We start from the raw sequence: 22,974 nt of genomic DNA, 5'->3' as shown, positions 1-22,974 counted from the left end.
GGATGCACTTGTTGCTCTGACATCACAAGTGCTACTGCCAAACCGGTCTGAACTAGACACTGCCTGGTCTTCCCACTTCTGACATCTCCACCAATACACTCTATAAGTGGCAGCCCACTCCCTTCAAAGTTACACGCTCAAAATGAAAAGTCTCCTTTATATTTGATCCACCTTCGTATTATTTATGTCAGAAGACATCCTATCTTGGTGTATTAACAAATTTAAAATTATCAATAATAGATAAGACCTGATAATAAACAATCTTGAAAATAATGAAAAGCAGAAAATATTTTTTTAATCATCAAAAGAATACAATAATGATATTGAAGAATAAAAATTTAATAAACATTTCAAAGAAGTAGAAATTATTCACCGGACTTTTCATTGACAACCGAGTTATGCATCTAACAGAAGCTAACAAAATTGCAGTCGAAGAATTTAGAAGGAAGTCTTGTCATTTTTAATACTAAAAGTTTTAAACTATTTACGGGCAGAGTCTACCTTCAAACTCTTGAAAAAAATTTTTTTAGTGAAATTCTTTTTTTGGCTAGAATTAATCTGCATTTATTTTTAAACAAGTAGGTGTAATTTTTTACTCATACATTGAATCTAAGTTGCAAAAAAATAAACAGATGTCATGAAACGCAGTTTGATGGGAAAAATAAATGAATGAGTCTATTTTTCAAATGCCTGTTACTTGGAAACTACAGAAGATAAAAGGATGATTAATACACTATTTTGTGTTATGGATAACATGGTTAGGGGTAAGTTTTGTGTTACAGTATTTCCCCATGAGCAGAACTGCTTAAGGCCTTGTTTAATGAAGTTAAAATGAAGAACCGAAAAATATGATTGAAAGTTTATGTCCAATGAAATGTGTGTATTTTGGTAGTTATTTATCATTGTTTTGTATATTTACCTGTGTAAGTATTATATACTAAAATGAATTTAAATACATTCATTTTATTGTAATAATATGGTTGTGAGTAGCAAGTTTCTGTATCAGGTATGTTATTTACCGTGTGGTATGCTAGGTTACGTTGACTACAGTGCAATAAGACATTTTGTTGGTTATACATTTGTTACTGTATTTTTGATATTTCATTTCAAAAACAACGATCAAAAAACTATATAAGGATATTCTACTTCAGCAAAAAAAAAAAAAAATTAACACTGGCCAGAAAAAGTAAACTTCAAAAATCCAAACTGGTGTTAACAGAAGTAATAGTAACAGGCCAGATAGAAAGTACATTTGAACAAACATGGAATACTAGTAAGGTCAGTGGTGATGATAAAGGATGTTATTTACATAATGTAAGAATAATAATAATAATAATAATAATGTAAGAAAATGAATGATTTTTTAAAATTCTGAAACTGATTATGAAGAGGACCAAACAGACAATACAGAATATATGTTGAATGAAGTTTCAGTTTTAAAAAACTATTTGAAAAACTTGCTTCTCCGTCATGTCATACTAATAATAGTTTTTTCTACAAAACCTTAAAAGGTTTTGCTGAAAATATAAATTTATATTGTACCACCTGCAAGGAAGATAGCAAATGAAATTAGTTCTCTAAAATTACCTAGGCGTAAGTCTTATGATGTAAATTCTGCGAATGGGAAAAGCATTTTTGTGTATGAGCAAGGGGTGTGTATAGTGCTGTTGAAACATTTTCTATGGTCATGAACATCACTCCGATGAGTAAACGCTTCATAAACACGCTGAAAATGTTCACAGAGGTGTCAAAATTTCTGTGATTCACATTTTGGTGTGTGCTAGGAAAAGTGTAAGGGAATTTATAAGCTAATGATTCATCAGTAACAGATGATACGGTGTTGGAATTAGCAGTAAGTTTTGATGGAACCTGGCATAAGAGAGGTAGTGTAAGATTTTCCATAAGTAATGCTAAATTTTGTTTCATATTTTCTTATATTGAGATAGTTTACAAATTTGCCTATGTAGTAAAATATAACTTCCAGTATTTGTAATATAATTTATTATTACTAACTAATGTAATTCTAAAGTAATTAATACATTTTTGAATAATGCATATTAATGAAAAAAAGACAAACTTGTTTTTAGCAGATGTAACGCCTTCTGGTAGCAGTTGACTCCAAGCAGTAGACGGATTATCAATTTTAGAAGCTAACTGATCCAAATCACAGGAAAGATGTACAACAACGTTATCTGGGTTAGTGATAATCTTCAAAACAGTGTTCATTTCATTAACTATTGTACATGGCTCATCAGTTTTATTAAGAGAAACAAGTAGGTTGATCAAGAAATTATACTGCCTCAACATACTGACAGCATGATGGTTGCTATCTAAAAAATACAGAGATTTAAAAAAACAAATAAATTTAACAAATGGAATACCTTCCAGCGATAACACAAACATGTTTAATGTAAATGGCATTTCATAAAAAATATTGCATAACATGAGGCACAGTCAAAAAGTAGTTTTAAACCTAGTGCCAAGAATATTACTAAGCCTTCTTGGTCAAGTTATGAAGAATGTCAGATAATGCAGCCTCAGTAAAAATTTTAAGAATAGGATAACATGTTAAAATAAGTGTGCTCTTTTTAGTTTATATTCAAAAGTTTTTTTTTCTATAAAAACTAATTTCATTCTTTGATTAGTTAAAAAAAAATGTGTAAAATTCATGTAACATTACTGAAAACACAGATTCTGATGTCATGGATTTTAGGAATATGAAGTGTTGGGGTGCGACCTCAGTAATGGCTGTGACCATCCATATTTGATTACGGGTCTTCTAATGAAAACCAGTTTCATCAAGCCATAAAATTTCACACAGAACACATACTAGTCAATATTTTTAGAGTAAGAAATAATTATTTATCATTAATGTACATTGCATTACAATATAACGTAAATACTATCAGAAATGTACACTAGGCACTCAAAAACGTGACCAGACAGACTTCATGCAAAATCATTCTCTATGATGTACGCCCATACGTAGAAACCACTGTTTCTCTTGTAAAATCATATCAATGGGAAACCATAACTCACTCACTGTACAGCCCCATACTTAATCTTTCCAACTTTCACTTATTTGTAAAATAAAAAGGAACATTTTGGAAGAATGTAATGATGAAATAAAAGAAACAATCAAAACATCCCCTCAAGGAAACCTTGAAGTTATCTTACTTCTTAAACTTGTTTAAAGCAAAGACAAATGCTTATCCAACTTCGGAAATGTCTAGTCATTACAACTGACAGGGACAAAATTCACTCAAAATTCATGTTCAACAAAATGCCGTATTACAAACAGATAATAATGCACAAAAATATTTTAGAAAAAATTAGCAAATGCAATAATATAATCCACAATATATTAAAATTTTTATGTATGCCATAAGAAAACCATTAAAATGGTACTTTCATTGATTTTTGTATCAAACAGATGCGATTTGAAAATGTATGTTACTTTTTGAACATTCCTCATACCTTATAACTTCACCTGAGTAATCAATGTTCTATAGATTATCTGATGCCAAAAATTTTAATTTAGAATTCTAAAAACAAATCTGATTTTTTTCCAATATATACTGTATTTGTAATATACTGTACAGTAATATTTATTTTAAATATTCCATGTTCATTAACAAATTGTTTTGCTTGAAAGTATTTAAATAAATTATCATTATTATTAGATTTAAAAGGTATATTTTCATTTTTTGTAAACGTTTACTTTTGAAGTTTTAAGGTGTTCTCTTTTAGTTGTATTTTGAGATATTCTTTTTAATAAACTAAATATTTAAATATTATATATTTCATTTTTTCATCTTATTTTATCACTTTCATATCTGTATTTTATAGTACACAGTACTATTATGATTATTTAGGTGGTTAAATTTCCTATTAACTGTAATAATAATTGTTGTCGATTTAAAAAATAAATCTGTCATTGTTTACTTTTTGTATCCCAACAGGTTTACAATCTACATTATTTCTTCTATCTCAAATATAACCTTCAACTTGTTCTTATATAAATTTGGTTTATTTCAAATTACCTCTTTTTTCAATTATCAACTGACTTAATGCCATCTGTTTATCTATAATAAAACAACATTTTGTTTTATCCCTTGGATAATTGTTCTTTAAAGTCCTGTTGGACATTTAAAAAATACCTAATCTTTCTTTTATTATAATTAAGTGTTTGATGATGGTAAAAACTTCAAATATGAATAATTTTGATATGCTCTCACTACTCATGTAATTATTCAGTATTGTAGTTTTCTCTTTTTTTGTATTTTATACAACTTTTTTCTATATAAAGTACATTTATTTGCAAATTTATCAACATTTCAGTGCTGATCACTCACAGGTGCGAGTAGGTTGGTCTATGCATACACGCAACCTGCTTGATCATGCACATGGTAGTACAGCTGATGGAGGTCAGCATGGTACTGTTGACTCTGTATAATAAATTATCAGATCAGGAAGGTTTATAATTTATTACTGTGCAGTTCGTTTGTAGTTACACTGAACCGGATTTTTTTGGTGAAATCCTAAATTTTATCAATCTTAAAAGAGGACAGATTTATAAAAAATAGATTTATTTTATAAATTATTAGTATTTCCCTTATTGTTGATTAGACTTTTACGTTTTACTTTTATAATTATATATCGATACTATTTTTTTCATTTTAAATTAATAATTTTTTGTGATTATTTATATCCTTTACAATAAAATATATGTTACATAAATATTTTTAATTTTATTATTATTCATTTAAATAAAAACGTTAAAATATACATTATTTTATTATGTGTTTTAAACATAAATAGAACTTTACTTGTCAGATCTATTCTAAAACGTTCAGAAGAATTTACGTAAAAACTAACTTTTAGGTCATAAACAAGTCAGTCACATGATAGATGAAATCAGGTGAAAATAAACTGTAAATTAATCTAACTGATACAAAGGTAAAATAAAAAATTGTAAATTAAGAATTGATATACAGAATAAACTGAGGATTTATTGCACATAAATTTAACACAGATTTTTATATGTAAAATCCATAAACTTAATTTAGACAAAAAATAATTCAGCAAAGAGAGTTAATGCACTAATAAAACGTCAGTGGTGAATGTGTCAATATTATTTATTTAATCACTTGTGATTAAATTATTTTTCTTCAATTTACTTTGTTTCCTTTTATTACACCAACTGATTCATTCATCGGTTATATTCATAAACCTACTACTGATGATGTAATAAGTAATAATACCACAGCTGCTGTATACTGCATTCAATTAAATTTAAACAGTTGGTTTATAGCTGTTTTTTACACCAAGATAAATAACGTACAGTTAATGTAAATATTTTCCAATCCATATACTTTCTAGAGTGAATTATGTTTTTGCATGAATATATATTTTTTTCACAATTTTCTTTTTTTTCAAAGACAATGAAAAACTTGCAAGAACTGAAAAAACAACACCCACACACACAGTGAGAAAGAATTAAATTTATTCTTGAGGAAAAATTGAACCACTAAAACTTAACTGATTATAATACAAATATGCAACTATGAAAAAAAAACAAAAACAAGTAATGTATACAAAATAAGGGGCATAGTGGTTATCTGCACAAAATGAATTAGTTTACTTTGTCCGTATTTTTACATCTTAGATTTTCTTTATTCCTTTAATTTACTTCATATATGTAAATCAAATTAATTATAATCTACTTACCTTTATTGTGGAGTACCTATGTCTGCCAGTATTTATTCAAATAAATCTGTTAATATTGGTTCACCACATAACTCAGATACGAATCTACAAGTGCTCTCCTGTGCCATATTCCTCTTTAGCTCAGTGTTTTGCCAATTCCAATGTGCTTTCTATCATTTGCGTATTATCACCGGTCACAGGTTTAACAGAATTTCCTGTTTTTCAAGATTAAGTGAACGTAAGTGCCTAGTAAATATTGAATTTCCCAGTATGCCCTTCATTGATCAGAAATAATCACTTGATCTGATACATTAGTGAATGATTGATAGAAGCATTCTGGTGGCTCTGTTTTCTATTTTTATTAAAAAATACATGCCTTATTCTCTGAACAAATGGCTCTGAACACCCATTAATGAGGCAACAATCCGTCAGCATATTCGTTTTTTCTGCATGACAAGAGACTTTAATCTATTTCAACAGTTAAAATTGAGGCATCCAATTGTGCGATATTACTTAATAAAGAGTATACACACATTTCTCATATATAAATTGCTTGGTCGACTTTATACCTTTACAGTTTGAACTTTGGTTTCAGCAAATTACCAGTAAATGGCCTTTCAACTAACAATAAAAAATTAGCACAATTTTATAACGAATGTGTTGACCATTGATGGATGACCAAAGCCCGAGTATAACCTACGTAGAGTAATGTGGATGAATAATCAAAGCCTACATTTAATTTTATATAACTGGCACGCAGGCTAGTCTTGTGAATAGGATATGTACGATGATTCTTAAATTCATTTTCTACAGTTCTGAGTAGTTCTTACTGCGATCTGTTAGTTATTTTGGAAACTATATATTTCTTGCCGGCGTAAAGCTAGGTTATGGCCACTTCATTCATGGCATAACAGCTACTATGGATGAGATATCAACACCATTTGATGTCTTATCTATTTTTTTCCTGAGTCAATTGTAACATTAATCAAATGCAAAACTAATAAATATGCTAAATGTATAACAGATAAACTAACAAGAAATAATAAATTGAAACCAAATAATGTTTGAAGTAAATGGTAGAATGTCAAATTTTATGAAATGTACTAGTTTTTTTATTTATAATTCTTCATGTGTCGTAAAAAATCTAAACTTAGACATTACTGGTTCACAAATAAATTTATAGGTATGGCATAAGCACCATCTTTTAAGTCTAGAGACCGGTCTTTTGCAATTTTATCAAACTTTCATGTAAATGATAATTCAACATACGCTTCAGAAAATCAACCTGGTCATGACTCAATGCATAAAATAAAGCAATATGCTTGAAAAATTTCCTGAATCCTTTTGACCATATGAAAATTTGACAGCGATGAGGGCATTTGTTGTTTTCAGGGCCAAATACGGTTTCATGAGTACAATAAAAACAAGCCAAATAAATATGGCATAAAATTAAATATCGTTTACTATTCTATAACTGCATTGAAGTATATACAGGCAAAGGCAATGAAAGTAATACTATTATTTACATAAAGACCACACTGTTTTCATGGTAGATTTTACTCTTCTCCCTCAGTATTTGATTTTTTGTGGCAGAATAAAATAAAAACAGTTGGCACCTGTATGCCAAGTCGGAAAGAACTCCTCCCACAGGAGAATTTAATAACAAAGAAACTAAAAAAAATCAGAATGTAAGTATGCAAAGAATCAATTTATTACATATAAAATTTTTTTTTTTTTTTGTCTTCAGTCATTTGACTGGTTTGATGCAGCTCTCCAAGATTCCCTATCTAGTGCTAGTCGTTTCATTTCAGTATACCCTCTACATCCTACATCCCCAACAATTTGTTTTACATACTCCAAACGTGGCCTGCCTACACAATTTTTTCCTTCTACCTGTCCTTCTAATATTAAAGCGACTATTCCAGGATGCCTTAGTATGTGGCCTATAAGTCTGTCTCTTCTTTTAACTATATTTTTCCAAATGCTTCTTTCTTCATCTATTTGCCGCAATACCTCTTCATTTGTCACTTTATCCACCCATCTGATTTTTAACATTCTCCTATAGCACCACATTTCAAAAGCTTCTAATCTTTTCTTCTCAGATACTCCGATCGTCCAAGTTTCACTTCCATATAAAGCGACACTCCAAACATACACTTTCAAAAATCTTTTCCTGACATTTAAATTAATTTTTGATGTAAACAAATTATATTTCTTACTGAAGGCTAGTTTAGCTTGTGCTATTCGGCATTTTATATCGCTCCTGCTTCGTCCATCTTTAGTAATTTTACTTCCCAAATAACAAAATTCTTCTACCTCCATAATCTTTTCTCCTCCTATTTTCACATTCAGCGGTCCATCTTTGTTATTTCTACTACATTTCATTACTTTTGTTTTCTTCTTGTTTATTTTCATGAGATAGTTCTTGCGTAGGACTTCATCTATGCCGTTCATTGTTTCTTCTAAATCCTTTTTACTCTCGGCTAGAATTACTATATCATCAGCAAATCGTAGCATCTTTATCTTTTCACCTTGTACTGTTACTCCGAATCTAAATTGTTCTTTAACATCATTAACTGCTAGTTCCATGTAAAGATTAAAAAGTAACGGAGATAGGGAACATCCTTGTCGGACTCCCTTTCTTATTAGGGCTTCTTTCTTATGTTCTTCAATTGTTATTGTTGCTGTTTGGTTCCTGTACATGTTAGCGATTGTTCTTCTATCTCTGTATTTGAACCCTAATTTTTTTAAAATGCTGAACATTTTATTCCAGTCTACGTTATCGAAAGCCTTTTCTAGGTCTATAAACGCCAAGTATGTTGGTTTGTTTTTCTTTAATCTTCCTTCTACTATTAATCTGAGGCCTAAAATTGCTTCCCTTGTCCCTATACTTTTCCTGAAACCAAATTGGTCTTCTCCTAACACTTCTTCCACTCTCCTCTCAATTCTTCTGTATAAAATTCTAGTTAAGATTTTTGATGCACGACTAGTTAAACTAATTGTTCTGTATTCTTCACATTTATCTGCCCCTGCTTTCTTTGGTATCATAACTATAACACTTTTTTTGAAGTCTGATGGAAATTCCCATTTTCATAAATATTACACACCAGTTTGTATAATCTATCAATCGCTTCCTCACCTGCACTGCGCAGTAATTCTACAGGTATTCCGTCTATTCCAGGAGCCTTTCTGCCATTTAAATCTTTTAATGCTCTCTTAAATTCAGATCTCAGTATTGTTTCTCCCATTTCATCCTCCTCAACTTCCTCTTCTTCCTCTATAACACCATTTTCTAATTCATTTCCTCCGTATAACTCTTCAATATATTCCACCCATCTATCGACTTTACCTTTCGTATTATATATTGGTGTACCATCTTTGTTTAACACATTATTAGATTTTAATTTATGTGCCCCAAAATTTTCCTTAACTTTCCTGTATGCTCCGTCTATTTTACCAATGTTCATTTCTCTTTCCACTTCTGAACACTTTTCTTTAATCCACTCTTCTTTCACCAGTTTGCACTTCCTGTTTATAGCATATATAAAATAGGGATACACAAAATGTGTTCATGTTATCACCACTACATAAAATGACGACTAGTGATTTAAGAGTGATTTACAACTAGGACTGAAGGAGGTATGGTTGTAAAAAGAAAACCTGATGATGAAATATTTAACTGCAATTTGACTATAACAGGTATAAATAAAAATGATCAGATTATAGTCTATTTGGTGGAAAAACTGTTTTTCCACCTCTTCATGAGGTGTATAACCAGTAGTTTTATTTTATATCATGAATCATGCTTCAAAAATTAAAAAAAAAATTCCATTTGAATGATTTTATTATTGGAATTGGTGAAAAAAGTGGAGTTCTCTCTCAGCAAGCTACACCATCTGCAGTAGCATCAAACAGGCTAACAAAAATCACTTTCCTGCAAACATCCCAGCCACTGAAATAAAAATCTACCTCCAAGATCCTGCAAAGTCTGTTCTGAAAAATCAAAAGCAGTTACTGGTAAAGTCTGTAGAATAGAAGCTACTTGGTGGAGTCCTGATTGTAGGGTTGCTTTATGTTTACCTCACTGCTTCAAACTGTATCATACTAGTATAACTAACGAAATTTTTTTTTTTCTTATACTGACTAATATTTTATTTATTATTAGGAAGTGATTTTTTTTTTTTACTAATAAAATAAAAGTGTCCTTTGCTTATAATTATAATATTTTAAAACATTATCGAGAGAACAAATATCATATAAACATTGTTATAATATTTTTATCAAATTCAAGCTATCCTAACGTTTTTGGTAAGTACAATAAAATTATGTTTTTTTTTTAGATTATTAAACTACAGATTGTGATGATTTAAAGCAGGTAAGATTTATTAATTTATGTTTACAATGAAGATAGTAATAATTTTTTTTCAAAATACCCATGAAGTGCCTAGGATTCTGGTACCAGGTATTACATAACGGCTTGAGATTCAAAGTATTAACATATAATTGATACAATTTAAAAAAAATAAAAATGTAATTGATATATTTAATAAAGTTTAAGAGTAAATTTTCAAAAATCTGTACTACTTCAATACATTTGGCTACATGCTTCTGGATTGTAAGCGTTTTTCTCCACAATTTTGCACGGCTTTCCTTAATTTGTGCATTGGCATCTGTAATAAGAACAACCAACACTTCACGCATACAAAGAACGTTTTTCTTGTACACAATACTTTTTATCCAACCCCACATGTAAAATTCTAATTGTGTTATATCATGATCTTGGTGGGAAGTGGGGAGGCACAACAAGCCTCCCCACTTGCCTTCCAGCACATGCGTGTTGGAAGTAAATGGGTTATTTAAATGGCTAGAGGAACATCATCTAATGACAGCAGCAATTGTTCCTTAAGGTAGTAAATTTTTTTGATGTCCTGGGAGAATGAGTGGTCTAATTGGCTGATCGTAAACTAGACCCCACCACACATTGACACTAAATCAGTGTTCGCAATTACATTCTACTATTTGTGTGTGGATTGACTTCTGCTCAAGTGTGTTGGTTGTGAAGGTTATTGATACTGTCCTGAGTAAATTGAGCCTTATCAATAAATAAACTGAACCTGTGCAATCAGTAGTTCATATTTAAACCGGTTGCAATATTGTAAACGAAGAGTAGATTTGACTAAAGAGAAGACTTGGTTGAAGATTTTGTACCCACTGATTATGGTAAGGATACTGCTTGTTGTTACAAAGTGTCAGACTGGGAAACTGAACCACCAGGAAAGGCGTCGTGTACTAGCACCTGGACTGTGATCAGTAGCTTCAATAATGGTTTCATTAATATCAGCACTATGGTGGGCAAAACAATCGTGGTGAGTACTAATGTTGGGAAGTGTACCAGTTTTTCATAGCATATGGAATGTACCACTAATTATTTTAGGAATTGGAACTGTGTACTTAGGAAAACATTTTTGATACCGTTTCTGTAGCAGAAGAATTGCATTTTCAACTCACACCCCCAAGATAAATACCACATCAGCATATATCTCAGATGTAAATAACAAAGGAATTGCTGCAATTACCTAACACCAATTAAAACATATACGCATGCACACACTCACACATATACAAACACAATTAAACTACACTGTACTGGCAATAATTCATAGCAGTAACACAGAAAATGCATGCAAACAAAATGCACTATTGGCCAGCTTATTTCTGTGTTACAAACTTATGAAATCACAATTTCTCAAATTTACAATTTTACAGAGAATTTGAGAAAGATATATAAACTTTATTTTCTAATAACATTAGTACTGATTTTTTTTATTTTATTTTTAGCTTTAATATAAAGCTATCTTTATCTTTAATCTTCTATTTTTTGTATCACTGCACTTTGTAGGAAAGGAACATGCTTTGTATGTGTAAACCCTTTATTTTCATACGGTAAGTGTTAAGTTATAAAACCAAATTTCTTAAACTTGTACTTGGGCTATTTTACTTTTTACTGGACTATTTTACTTCAATTTTCTCACACTAGAACCCTTTATGAATTTTGGTAATAAACTTTAAAACATTTATTACGCAATAACGTTTTTGTAATACGAACATAAAAATACGTGTTTTTAGATAACAATTTTTTTTGTTTTGTTGGATATTATGAAAACTAATGGAGATAGGGTTTTGGAACCTGTTTTATTTAATTTGTCAGGTCAAAAACCAAAAGAAGTCATTAAGTTCCCCAACAAGAAACCCCTAAATTTAGGTTCCTAATTTCAGTATTGTTTTATTTCACTCTTTGCCCGGGAATCAGGGCAAAAACCTTTGCTAGCCGTATCTCACTAATGAAGCATTTCCAAACCCATTTTATATAAACTTTTTTCATTATTATCACTGATAGAATGATAAAAAGCAGAACTGAAATAAAATGAAAACAGAACAATATGTTATGAAGAAAATAAAACTTAGGAGAGATCGAGACAATACCATACACAAAATTTCATCATGTTAAAAATGAGAGAGCCGTCTGGATGGTGCTGCTACCTAGCGGTAGCACTAGCTAACATTTTTAGGAGGAAACCATTATGATTGTGCATCAGTGATTCAGTAATCACGTCCGTCAACTGTGCAATATTTTATGTTTTTTATTAATTACTTTAATATATTTACAGGTTACAACATAAGGTGAAAATGAATAATAGTTAGACTTTGTTAAAAGTTTGTGTTATATTATATGCATCTTAAAGAGTATATGATATGTTAGAGGTATTTGATTTCATTTGATTTATTAGGTTAAATATCTCATATATTCTTTCTCTACATTTAAGCACTTTTTATTAAAAAATGTTAATTTATTTCTATAAGTATTTTATTCAAGATTTTGTACAATAATTTTAAATATTTTCTACTTTATAATTTTAATGTAAGTCATTTGCACTAGTTTCTTTGTCTCGATCGGTGAGTTAAAGATAGTAGTTCCCTTCTGAACTGAATGTTATAATAGACTAACTCAAAAGCCTCAATTATGTATACCTTTTTCTACGGTTTAAAAAATAAAGTGTGAGCAACCACTAGTTGTAACACAACAGTAAATATTAAATATGTGTTTACACTATTATTATCAGTTAACAAATATTACATAGCTTTTATAATCATAAAAGTTAAGTATTAAATAGTTTGTACAAACCAAAAAACATACAAAACTGTTATAAAAAAAAATTAATTACAATCATTGATTTAGCAACAACTGAACCTGTTCTTCGGCTGGGGCAGTATCAATAAATCAGTTTTGCTACATAGATTTGTAATTCTTCTTTTTGTATTTATCCCTCCAGATTGTGTTGTTTGATAGTACAATGATTTTAGATAGTATCAGGCCAATTTTTTAATTATTATAATTTTTTATTTACTTTTCACATTTTATTTTTGGTGAAATTAATATTTTGACTTGAAACATCTTTAAAATCACACAGAAACATACGGATACCAGAACAAAAATTTGCAGCGTAACGAAAAGGTTTATATCACCCTGCCTTAATAACTCCCTAAGTATTAGTCTCAGAGATGTAAATGCGGTGTCATTATTATAACTTACGTGGTCAGCTAGCCAATACAACTTTTAGTTAGCATCACTGGCGAGCGGGTTGGCGAGGAGGGGCACAGCGCAGATTGGCCAAAACTGGCACTCTTGCTCATTTCCATTCAGTGTAGCTCACGACTCATGTGTTTGTGTTTAGAGTTTGTCAAGATACATCAATTTAAGTGTATTTTAGACAATATTTGTACGTAAAAAATTAAAGTAAACATGTAAAAAAGTACGAAAACTCAATATGTCAGCCTCAGCCCGTGGAAAAGCCAGCCAGAAATATAAATTACGCATTCCGTTGGAAAGGAGAGGTTATGGGCCGCACACAGGTACCCAATGTCTGGTACCGAATGAGTGAGACTGTCTTGGGAGCGTCACAAAGCTGGCATGGCACACTCAATGAACGATGCCGATGGCGGAAACACCTCTACTACTATTGCTTAATATGCCTGTCTCTTACTTTTCATATCACAGACCAATGTTGAACAAACTGTTGTCGAATATTAGTCAAAATAAATATCATGTACTATTTAGTGTCTGTTTTATGTTATTTATCTGTAGAGTTGCCCAAATGAAGTAACTAAAAGTTTCCATAGGAGACTTTCAGTTTTGTTAAAAAAATATGATGGTGGCTCTCCCATTTAACTCTACAGACAAGTTGGTTGGTGTGTAGCTAGGAGGAACTTCATATAAGGTCTGTAACGTTTCATGTTAAACCAATGCCCATGCACCCCAACATAGCCCCACCCAATTTTTAGTTAAGTTGTGGTTTTGTTGCCTGATTTCTGTTTTTGTGCTTGGTTTGCTGTGATCAGTGTTCATATATTGTGAACAGTTAAATGAGTACAAGTTTTTTGTTTTTTTAATAATAAAAGTGAATCAAATTTGAAATTGCCTTCAATGGTGATGATGATCCAGCAAACACTGAAATGAATATATTTTTTTTTGTTTTTTGGGGGACATAACAGATTCATTATTAGCACCCAAAAGCAATGCTTCTATAATAAACAAACTAGTTCAACAACAAAAACAAATAAATATCATGAACATAAACCAAAAAATTGTTATAAAATAACAGTAATGTAAAAAATAAAACTACAAATCAAAAACCACAAAATCACAGGCAAAATAATAAAAATCTAAAACATATTATAAAACACTAAAATACACATTACAATAATTATTCAATATTTGAATACAGAAGTACGGCCTTAAGAAATAATAAGATATTAGAAAACATTGTCATATTCCTAGGATATTTTTCTAGAATATTTTGATGTTAGTCTCTAATTTAGACTTCTGATGCAATGTTACATAACAGACACAAACCAGAAGGATGTGGTATATCGTTATTTGGCAGTCACAGCGAACACAAACAGGTGTATCGCTCTGATTCATGAGGTAACCATGAGTAAGTTTAGTATGCATTATTTGCAAACAGCAAATAATAACCTCCTCTCGACGGTTACGCCTACATGAAGAGCTCCACATTGACACAGTGTTCTAAAGTTTATTGTTGATGGTAGCATTCCATTCACTTTGTCACTAATCATGAACCACACTCTTCAGAAAACAGACAACATCTTTCAAAATAACGCAACTTGAAAGTGGATGCAAACAAGCCTCTTTTACTGCAGTATCAGCACACTCAATGCCCAAAATTTCAATATGGCTGGGGATTCAATCCAGCAGAAGTTCATACTTGTGTTATACTGAATCATCTCAGAAATGATAGAGTGAATCTCACAGACAATAAGGTGTCTGGAGTACATGTTGTTAATCACCAGCATTACTGAATGAATAATTCCAGCAACTCAAGTTTACATTCACTTTTAGGAGATAAACGTTCAGTTTAATTAGAGGATAAGGATAATGCAGTCAATTACTGCTAAGTTAACTGCAAATGAGTAAAAAATTATTTCTCCAATAAAAAATTATAAACCTAATAAAAGAAAAATTCTTAGTCAGAAACAAAAGGATAAGAGATAGATCACTAAGAAGTTCTTCATGTATAAAATATTTTTAATTATTTTTTTAAGATGAATTTATGTATCTATCATTGTCCAACATAGATAAATACGTAGAACACATTACGGGTAGTATTAAAAATATCTCTCCTAGGACATAGTAGTGAGGTTCAGCATAATTTATTTCACAAACCAATAACATTTGTGTGTCTTATGGGATGAAAAAAGTAAATTGGAGTTCTAGGTGTTGTTGTAGGGTTCATGTAGATTGACAAAACCATCAAGTTTTTTTTTTGTTGGCAAAAATTAATTTTATACTTTTATTTAAAGATGGTAAAAAATTTTTACTAAGTTGTATTTCATACAATTTTCAAACAATGAAAGTTCATTATTTGACAGTAAAACTTTTTTAGTAAATTCCTATTAAAAAAAAGAAAAAGTAAAATGAAACATTTTTACTGAACTATCCTGAATTTTGTGATTACTATCTGTAATATGGCAGGATTTGCTTAAAAATGGAATTAAGATGTTTTATTATTCATGAGAATATAAGCAAAACATGTTTTATAAAGGAAAATTTAATTGCAAATCCAGAATTAAAGATGTTCAAAGTTCTGTGTTTTAAGGATAATTTATATGGTTGCTTTTGAGAAAATCTTTTTACAAGGTTAGATTCTTATTTAGTAATTACTTAGTTTGATATTATAAGCCGGATTGTTGGCAGTCAGTTGGTTATCTCCATGAAAATAACCTGGAGCTAATTAAATTCTGGACTTACAAAGCAAGAAATGCTTTTTTAGGAGTACTATGGTGTATAATACTTGATTTAAAAATGTTAATGTAATTTGGATCATACACACATAAAATAAAGTATTGTAAAAAGACCAGTATAACGGACCTGAGTAACAGATTCCTGCCAATTAAGAAGAAAGTAGTAGAAAATATAATAATGAGAGGATTCCAAAACGAGGCTAAAAGAAACCCTTTTGGTAAAGGTAACAGGTGTGTTTGACAATCGTCCTTTGTAATACTGCCCCTGACACCTAAACAGATGTTGTTCCGTGAGAAGAGTTACTGGATCCATGTTTGGAATTTCATGGGAAAATGTGAGGATGGATGATCATTCTCATGCTTCAAGTCGGGTCCGATCCTGCACATAAAGAGAATAGGAGTATAAATACCACAAGGAAGAGCAATGGAGTCTGTGAGGAGTCTGCAAAGTTAGTTCTGCGAGATGACAATCTGCAAGGAGAGTGCTACAATAGGGTTCTGCGATAGTGTTTTAAGCAAAGAGTTATTATGAGAGTATTCTGTGAGGAGATCAGTGAAGGAGCGAATTTCTAGTTCAACGTGATTAAGGTGATGTCACAAGTACTTCCAGTACATGAAAATAAGAAGCGGTTTGATAAGTTAGTGTCAGACTATCAATGAAAGCGATAATGTACTAAATTTCATTCATATATTGTTAGAGTAGTTGTTTGTGAACAGCAAAGGTATTTGCAGTAAAAGAACTTTATACTTGTCTTAACTATTGTACTGTTGTTGTTAATATGAGACTAGCGGTTAAAAGTATTAATACTAGCGGTCATGCTAATGTCTTTTATCAATGGGACTAAATTCTGGGTTTCAATATTTAACTACCTGTAAATAAATTCTGACTATTACTTTAAAATCTGTTTTATATGTAATCACTGTTTTATTATAATTATTTTGGTTGTAATTACTATGATTATTATTTGTTTATTATTATTATTTTTTACTGTTGTCATTATTATTATTATTATTACTCTGATTAATATTGTGAGTTGTTTATTATTAACATTTATTATTCTTAATGTCATTGTTATTATTGATTTGTCTTATTTTATTAATGTTCTTAAACTAATAAACTGTAATTATATAAACATTTCCAACTGTCAATCTCTCAATATCCTGATCGAGCCACAAACACGCAACAGTATGTTAACATCTACAAGATCATTAGCCACATTAATACATGTCAACTACAAGCACCGAAATACACAACCACTTTTATTTAATCCTGATGATGAGCAGAACAGGTTGAATAAATGTAAATGTGTCTTTCACCATTAGCATTTAATCTTAGTTTATGCCTTTCGGTTTTTAGTAACCTGAAAGATGTTCCGGATAATATTAAACCATGAGAACATAAGAAGCTGTAAATGAATAATTGAAACAATAGATACTCACTATCATGATATAATATTCCTTTCATTAACTCCTTAACAATAAGATTTCCTTCTCTCTTTACATGAGACACTTCATTAACTAATTTTGTAGCAACAATTTGAATTCGTTCTTCAGTTATGACAGTCTGATAAAGAAGCTCACGCAACCATGCAATGCCACGCTCATATTTCTCAGGTTCAACCTGCAATAATAAAAAAAAAACAATAGTGAATAGTAAGTAAATAAATCTCAATAAGAAACAAAAAACCTACTAATATATGTATAATACTTACCTGTATTTTAAGAAATTGTGTTTGACAATAGGGGCCACACTCAAATCTACTACAGCTCTCAAATCCTAAATGAGTCCCGACTTCAGCAGTGTCTCGTTCCAATTGTGATATGACTTGCTCATATGGGATTGTATTTCCATCACGTTGAATTGGACTTTCAAGCAGCAACTCTAATAGTAGTGGAAGGTATAATCTTTGTTTTTTATCCAGCTCACTACTATCAAGCAATACAAACATCTAAAACAGGGAAAAATAACTTTATTAACAGTCTCCCGCTTAAAATAAACTCACAATCTTAAAATTATAGAACAGATACAAATAATAAAAACAAAGATAATGAAATAAATTTCAGTTTATAAATACATGGCGATGATCAAGTTTTCCATCATTCAACTATATCTAAAAAAAGATCCTGAATAATAAACAAACACATGAAATCAATAAAAAATATACAGAGTGGTCCAAAAAAATGTACTCGCAATTTGTAATTAAATAATATATAAACAAAAAGACTTACTAATCTAATGTATAGTGTAGTGTAAGGTATAAAATTTGTCGTGGTAGGCAGAGCTGGCAATTTATGCCACGCATGTTAGCCAGTGCAGCAGAGGACAGTTGAGTAGTAATGGCTGAGGTTTGCTTATCGTTTGTTGAACGCAAGGCTGTATTGAAGTGGTACTGGAAATACGAGAACATTCACAAGGTACAGCAGCAGTGGCAGAGAGAGAGTTTAGAACACCACCACTAATACGTCGAACATTTACCCGCATTCACGATAAATTCAAAGCCAATGGGACTGTTGAAGATGTGCAAGGAGAGATCTGGCTGAGCACAAGCAGCTGCAACTCCGGCATCCAGTGCTGCAGTGTTGCAACACTTCACTGCAAAAATCAATGAACCAGGGGTACATGAAAGCGGGGTGAGCCGGTCAAGCGTAAGACACATTCTGAAGAGTGTTAAGTAGAAAATGTACAGTCAAAGACTGCTACATGCGATGAATAAGGATAACCCACATCGAAGGATGGAATACTACTGTGAATGGTTTCAGCAGATGGTTGGGGAGGAGAGGAAATTTTCAAGAAGGCTTGTGTGGACTGACGAGGTGCAATTCAAACTTAACGGTACTGTGAACCACCACAATTGTGTCTACTGGGCTCCTGAAAATCCTCACACTCACATGGACAGGGCAGTGAATCTACCAGGGGTTGCTGTGCAGTATGGTTTATCAGTGCATGGTTTGATCGGTCCTTTCTTGCTTGAAGGTACCATAACTGGTGAGGTAAATGTTGATATGCTTCGACAAGGATTTTGCCTGCCATCCAAAACCTGTATGATGATTTACTTTTTTATGTCCAACAAGATGGAGCCCTGCCTCACTACCATCAAGATGGTATTGTACCTCAATAAAACTCTAACCAGACAGTGGGTGGGTTGATGAAGAGGTGGTGTTGAATACCCACCTCAGTCTCCTGATTTGACATGTCTGGTCTTCTACCTCTGAGGGACTGTCAACAATGATATATATTGACAAAAACCAGCAGCAATCGACGAGCTACGTGAAAAAATTGTAGAGTCATGTGCTGCCATTACACCAGATACACTAACAGCCGTAGTTTGGTGTGCAGTTTGGCACCATGGGCATTGTACAGAAGCTGCTGATGATCATTTTCAATACATACCGTAACCCTCTCTCGGTGCCAAAAACTCAAATTTGTCATGAGATATGGACTAGCAAACAGCGAGTACATTTCTTTGGACCCCTCTGTACATATTCCAAAAACAATTGATACTGTTCCATTATCAAAAGATTTTTATTATTAATTACCAGCTACCAATATCAATTAAGAAAATAGCAAGAGGGATACGATGTCAAATTAAAGTAAGTTGTAATAAAAAAAAAAAACTTACATAAACAAAGTTACTGTGTATATGATCAACATGCATAAATACAGGTGCTAATTTTGTATCAAAAAGTGGGTGCTGCTCTCTTGATTCAGTAGTATATCTCTTGATAGGATGATAATGGATGGAATCTAACTTTGGAATAGAAACTGATGTAAGCATTTCTGGAGGAGGTGGCCTCTGAAAAAAGAGAAAACTAATTAATCTAAATTTAAAAAAAAATGGTATCAAACAACTAAAAGATAAATCAACATTTTTAGTATTTAATTTTACATGTACTTGTACTAAGCATTCATAAATACACAAATGATAACATCTTACTTCCTTACTTACTTGAATGATTTTAAATGATACTTACTTCATTTTCATCAATTGCATTCATCAACTCTTTATCTTTCTGAGCTAGTCCATCATCTCCTAAAGTTTTCAAACGTTCTTCAACTCTAGCAGCATCTTCCGCTTCTAATCTTTTTTGTTCCTCCTTACTAGGAATACCTTGTACAATAACACTTGGAGCATCCACAAGATATTTTTTCATTAAATTCCTCCAAAAATTGATATCTTCATTTTTTAGTTTGTCAAGTAGTTGAACTTCATTCAAACGTACTTCTAACTGAAATTTGATAAATAATATTATTAAGATTACATAAATAATAATTAGGAGAAGTACAGGGAAAAAATCCTTGAATAATAGAGTATCGACATTAAAAAATTAAATAATTATGCAATTAAAACTACGTCAAATGAACCACAAGAACTCACCTTCTGAACTATAAGTCTATGTGACCAAGACATACAGATAACATATATTTATATTTCTCAGGCCACTACATACAGTGAACTATCCTGATCAGACAGACCTTCTGTGGGTGATTTGTGTTCTTTCTCTGCCTTTTTACTTTTCTTTTCCTTCGCCCCTTATTCCTTGAGATAGATATTTTAGAAATTCAACAAAATTCAGTTAAATCAGGGCCTCCAGGACCACCGTTAGATATTACTTCAGACGATGAAATGAATGACAATTTTTATAGCATATGAAAATGCCATGCCTGACTGGGATTCAAACTCGGGATCTCCAGGTGAAAGAACAAGACATTACCACTTGCGCCATGGAGGCCGACCCTGACTTATCATGTGGAACCATGAAGACATCTTATAGTACCCAGCAGGACAGCTATTTCTTTGCAGTGGCTGGGTAGGGTAGAGACTCTGCCAATTGAATTTATTTGGGGATGCTATTTCCTGTTAACAGGTTATACAAAAGCTACAATAGTGACTTCATGTTAAGTCAGGCTCTCTGAACTGCCATGTGATTTTACAACTGATCTGTGCACTGATGAGGATTTCTTCATGCAGTTATTTTGATTGAGTATTGGGAGAATCACCAAATGATGTTAAAATCCATGTTAATCTGATATACCCCAAATAAAAACAACAAATTCTTCACAGTAACAATCATAGACAGATTACCTCCATGGCAAATAAGCATATTTTAACATATCATGTTTCATCCTAAACGACCAATAATTATCTTAGACAAACAGTACAAAATAAAAGAATGTTAAAAAGAAAAAAAGAAATTAATATTAAGAGAAAAGGATTTTTAAATAGAAATTTCACAACAGAACATTCCTGAATAAAATAAAGAATGATGTTATCTGAGATGATAACATCACAATCGAATATTAACAGTGATAAAATAGATACTGTTTAACAGCAAGAATATGTGGTTTGAGAAATAAAAAAGGATAACTCATAAATGACAGAAATCATGTCAGAAACATAAAAAGCAAATTGAAAACAAACCAACGAAGTAAGATGTTTGGCCATCAATGATTAGTACATGTACTCATAAAGACTGGAAGGGAGGAAATATCAGCAGCTACAGTACTTTCCAAAAACTGCTTGAAGGAAATGAGACAATACTCTTATCTAAGACACAATGCTATGTAAAATCTTTTCCATAAAATTTATTTTTCCAGCTAACAACGGTTCTCATCTTAACTCTACTCCAATTTATTAAATGAAATAATTAACAGTAAATAGCCAATCAAAAGTTAACTTCCGTAACTCACATCTTGCTTAGTGTTTCCATACAACATATCGCCAACAATCATAAAAGCAACACTTTCATGAGGGCTACTATCAAGACTACTCAAACAATCGAGACGTTTTCTATGTATTACTGTAGCCATTCTATCCATATCAATCGCCTGTGTTTCATTAGCAATAGCAGCTAACGTATCAAAAAGCTGACCTTTAACATTTTTCAGTTTTGATAATGGTACATTTTCAAATTGCAATACGATACAAGTTTCTGAGTTTTCAATAGGTGAATAAGTTACCTGAAAAAAAGAAAAATATGTAATGTATTTCATAATAAAGTTACTGCTAATTTAACTAAATTTCCTGATACTTAAATAACTAGGAAAAGGAAATTAATAATGAAAAACTAAATCGAACCCCACCAAATTCATAATTTATTTATTACTATTCCTCCTCTATGAATCATGAGACCTTGCCGTTGGTGAGGGAGCTTGAGTGCTCAGGGATACAGAGTAGCTGGACCAAAGGTGCAACCATATCGGAGAGGTATCTGTTGAGAGCCAGACTAAGCAATGATTCCTGAAAGAGGGCAGCAGCTCTTTCAGCAGTTGTTAGGGGCGTGAGTCACAATGACTTAAACGGCCATATCAACATCACTCAGTCCTTGAGTACTGCGCAGCTGAAAGCAATGGAAAACTACAGCTGTTTTTTTTTTTCCAAGAAAATGTGGCTCTGCATTTTCAAAAGCAATAATGGAGGCGCCTTCCTTGGTAAAATATTCCGGAGGTAAAATAGTCCCCTGTTCGGATCTCCGGGTGGGGACTACTAAGGAAGGGGTCACCAGAAAGTAAAAAATAACATTCTACGAGTTGGAGCGTGGAATGTTAGAAGCTTAAAAAAGTTGGTAGGGTAGAAAATTTAAAAAGGGAAATGGATAGGGTAAACGTGGATATAGTAGGAATTAGTGAGGTTCGGTGGGAAGAGGAAGGCGACTTTTGGTCAGGTGATTTTAGAGTAATTAACTCAGCGTCAAATAATGGGCAGGCAGGAGTAGGTTTCGTGATGAACAAGAAGATAGGGAGTAGGGAGGAGAGTGGAGTATTTCAAAACTTATAGTGATAGAATCATTGTAATAAAGATAAAATCAAAACCTAAACCGACAACGATTGTTAACGTCTATATGCCTACAAGCGCCCATGATGATGATGAGGTAGAGTGTGCATACGAAGAGATTGATGAAGCAATTAAACACATAAAAGGAGATGATAATTTAATAATAGTTGGA

The 22,974-nt window shown here is 31.7% G+C and overlaps 1 protein-coding gene across 1 annotated transcript in view; it reads right to left on the bottom strand.

Moving 5' to 3' along the window:
• LOC142319676 (uncharacterized protein C05D11.1-like) overlaps positions 1-22,974 on the bottom strand; it is a 75,454-nt gene that overhangs the window by 12,683 nt on the left and 39,797 nt on the right. The window contains exons 9-14 of the mRNA XM_075357225.1: positions 21,719-21,988; positions 20,002-20,256; positions 19,650-19,823; positions 17,742-17,978; positions 17,470-17,650; positions 2,078-2,330 (exon numbers count right to left, since the gene is read on the bottom strand). Of these exons, the coding sequence (XP_075213340.1) occupies positions 2,078-2,330; positions 17,470-17,650; positions 17,742-17,978; positions 19,650-19,823; positions 20,002-20,256; positions 21,719-21,988 (1,370 nt within the window). The remainder of the gene's footprint in view (positions 1-2,077; positions 2,331-17,469; positions 17,651-17,741; positions 17,979-19,649; positions 19,824-20,001; positions 20,257-21,718; positions 21,989-22,974) is intronic.

This window comes from Lycorma delicatula, chromosome 2 (assembly GCF_047948215.1).
Source record: "Lycorma delicatula isolate Av1 chromosome 2, ASM4794821v1, whole genome shotgun sequence".
In the NCBI taxonomy this organism is placed as follows: Eukaryota; Metazoa; Arthropoda; class Insecta; order Hemiptera; family Fulgoridae; genus Lycorma; species Lycorma delicatula.
The sequence above is the reverse complement of the archived record's forward strand: the minus strand, read 5'-3'. Positions and strand labels throughout refer to the sequence as shown.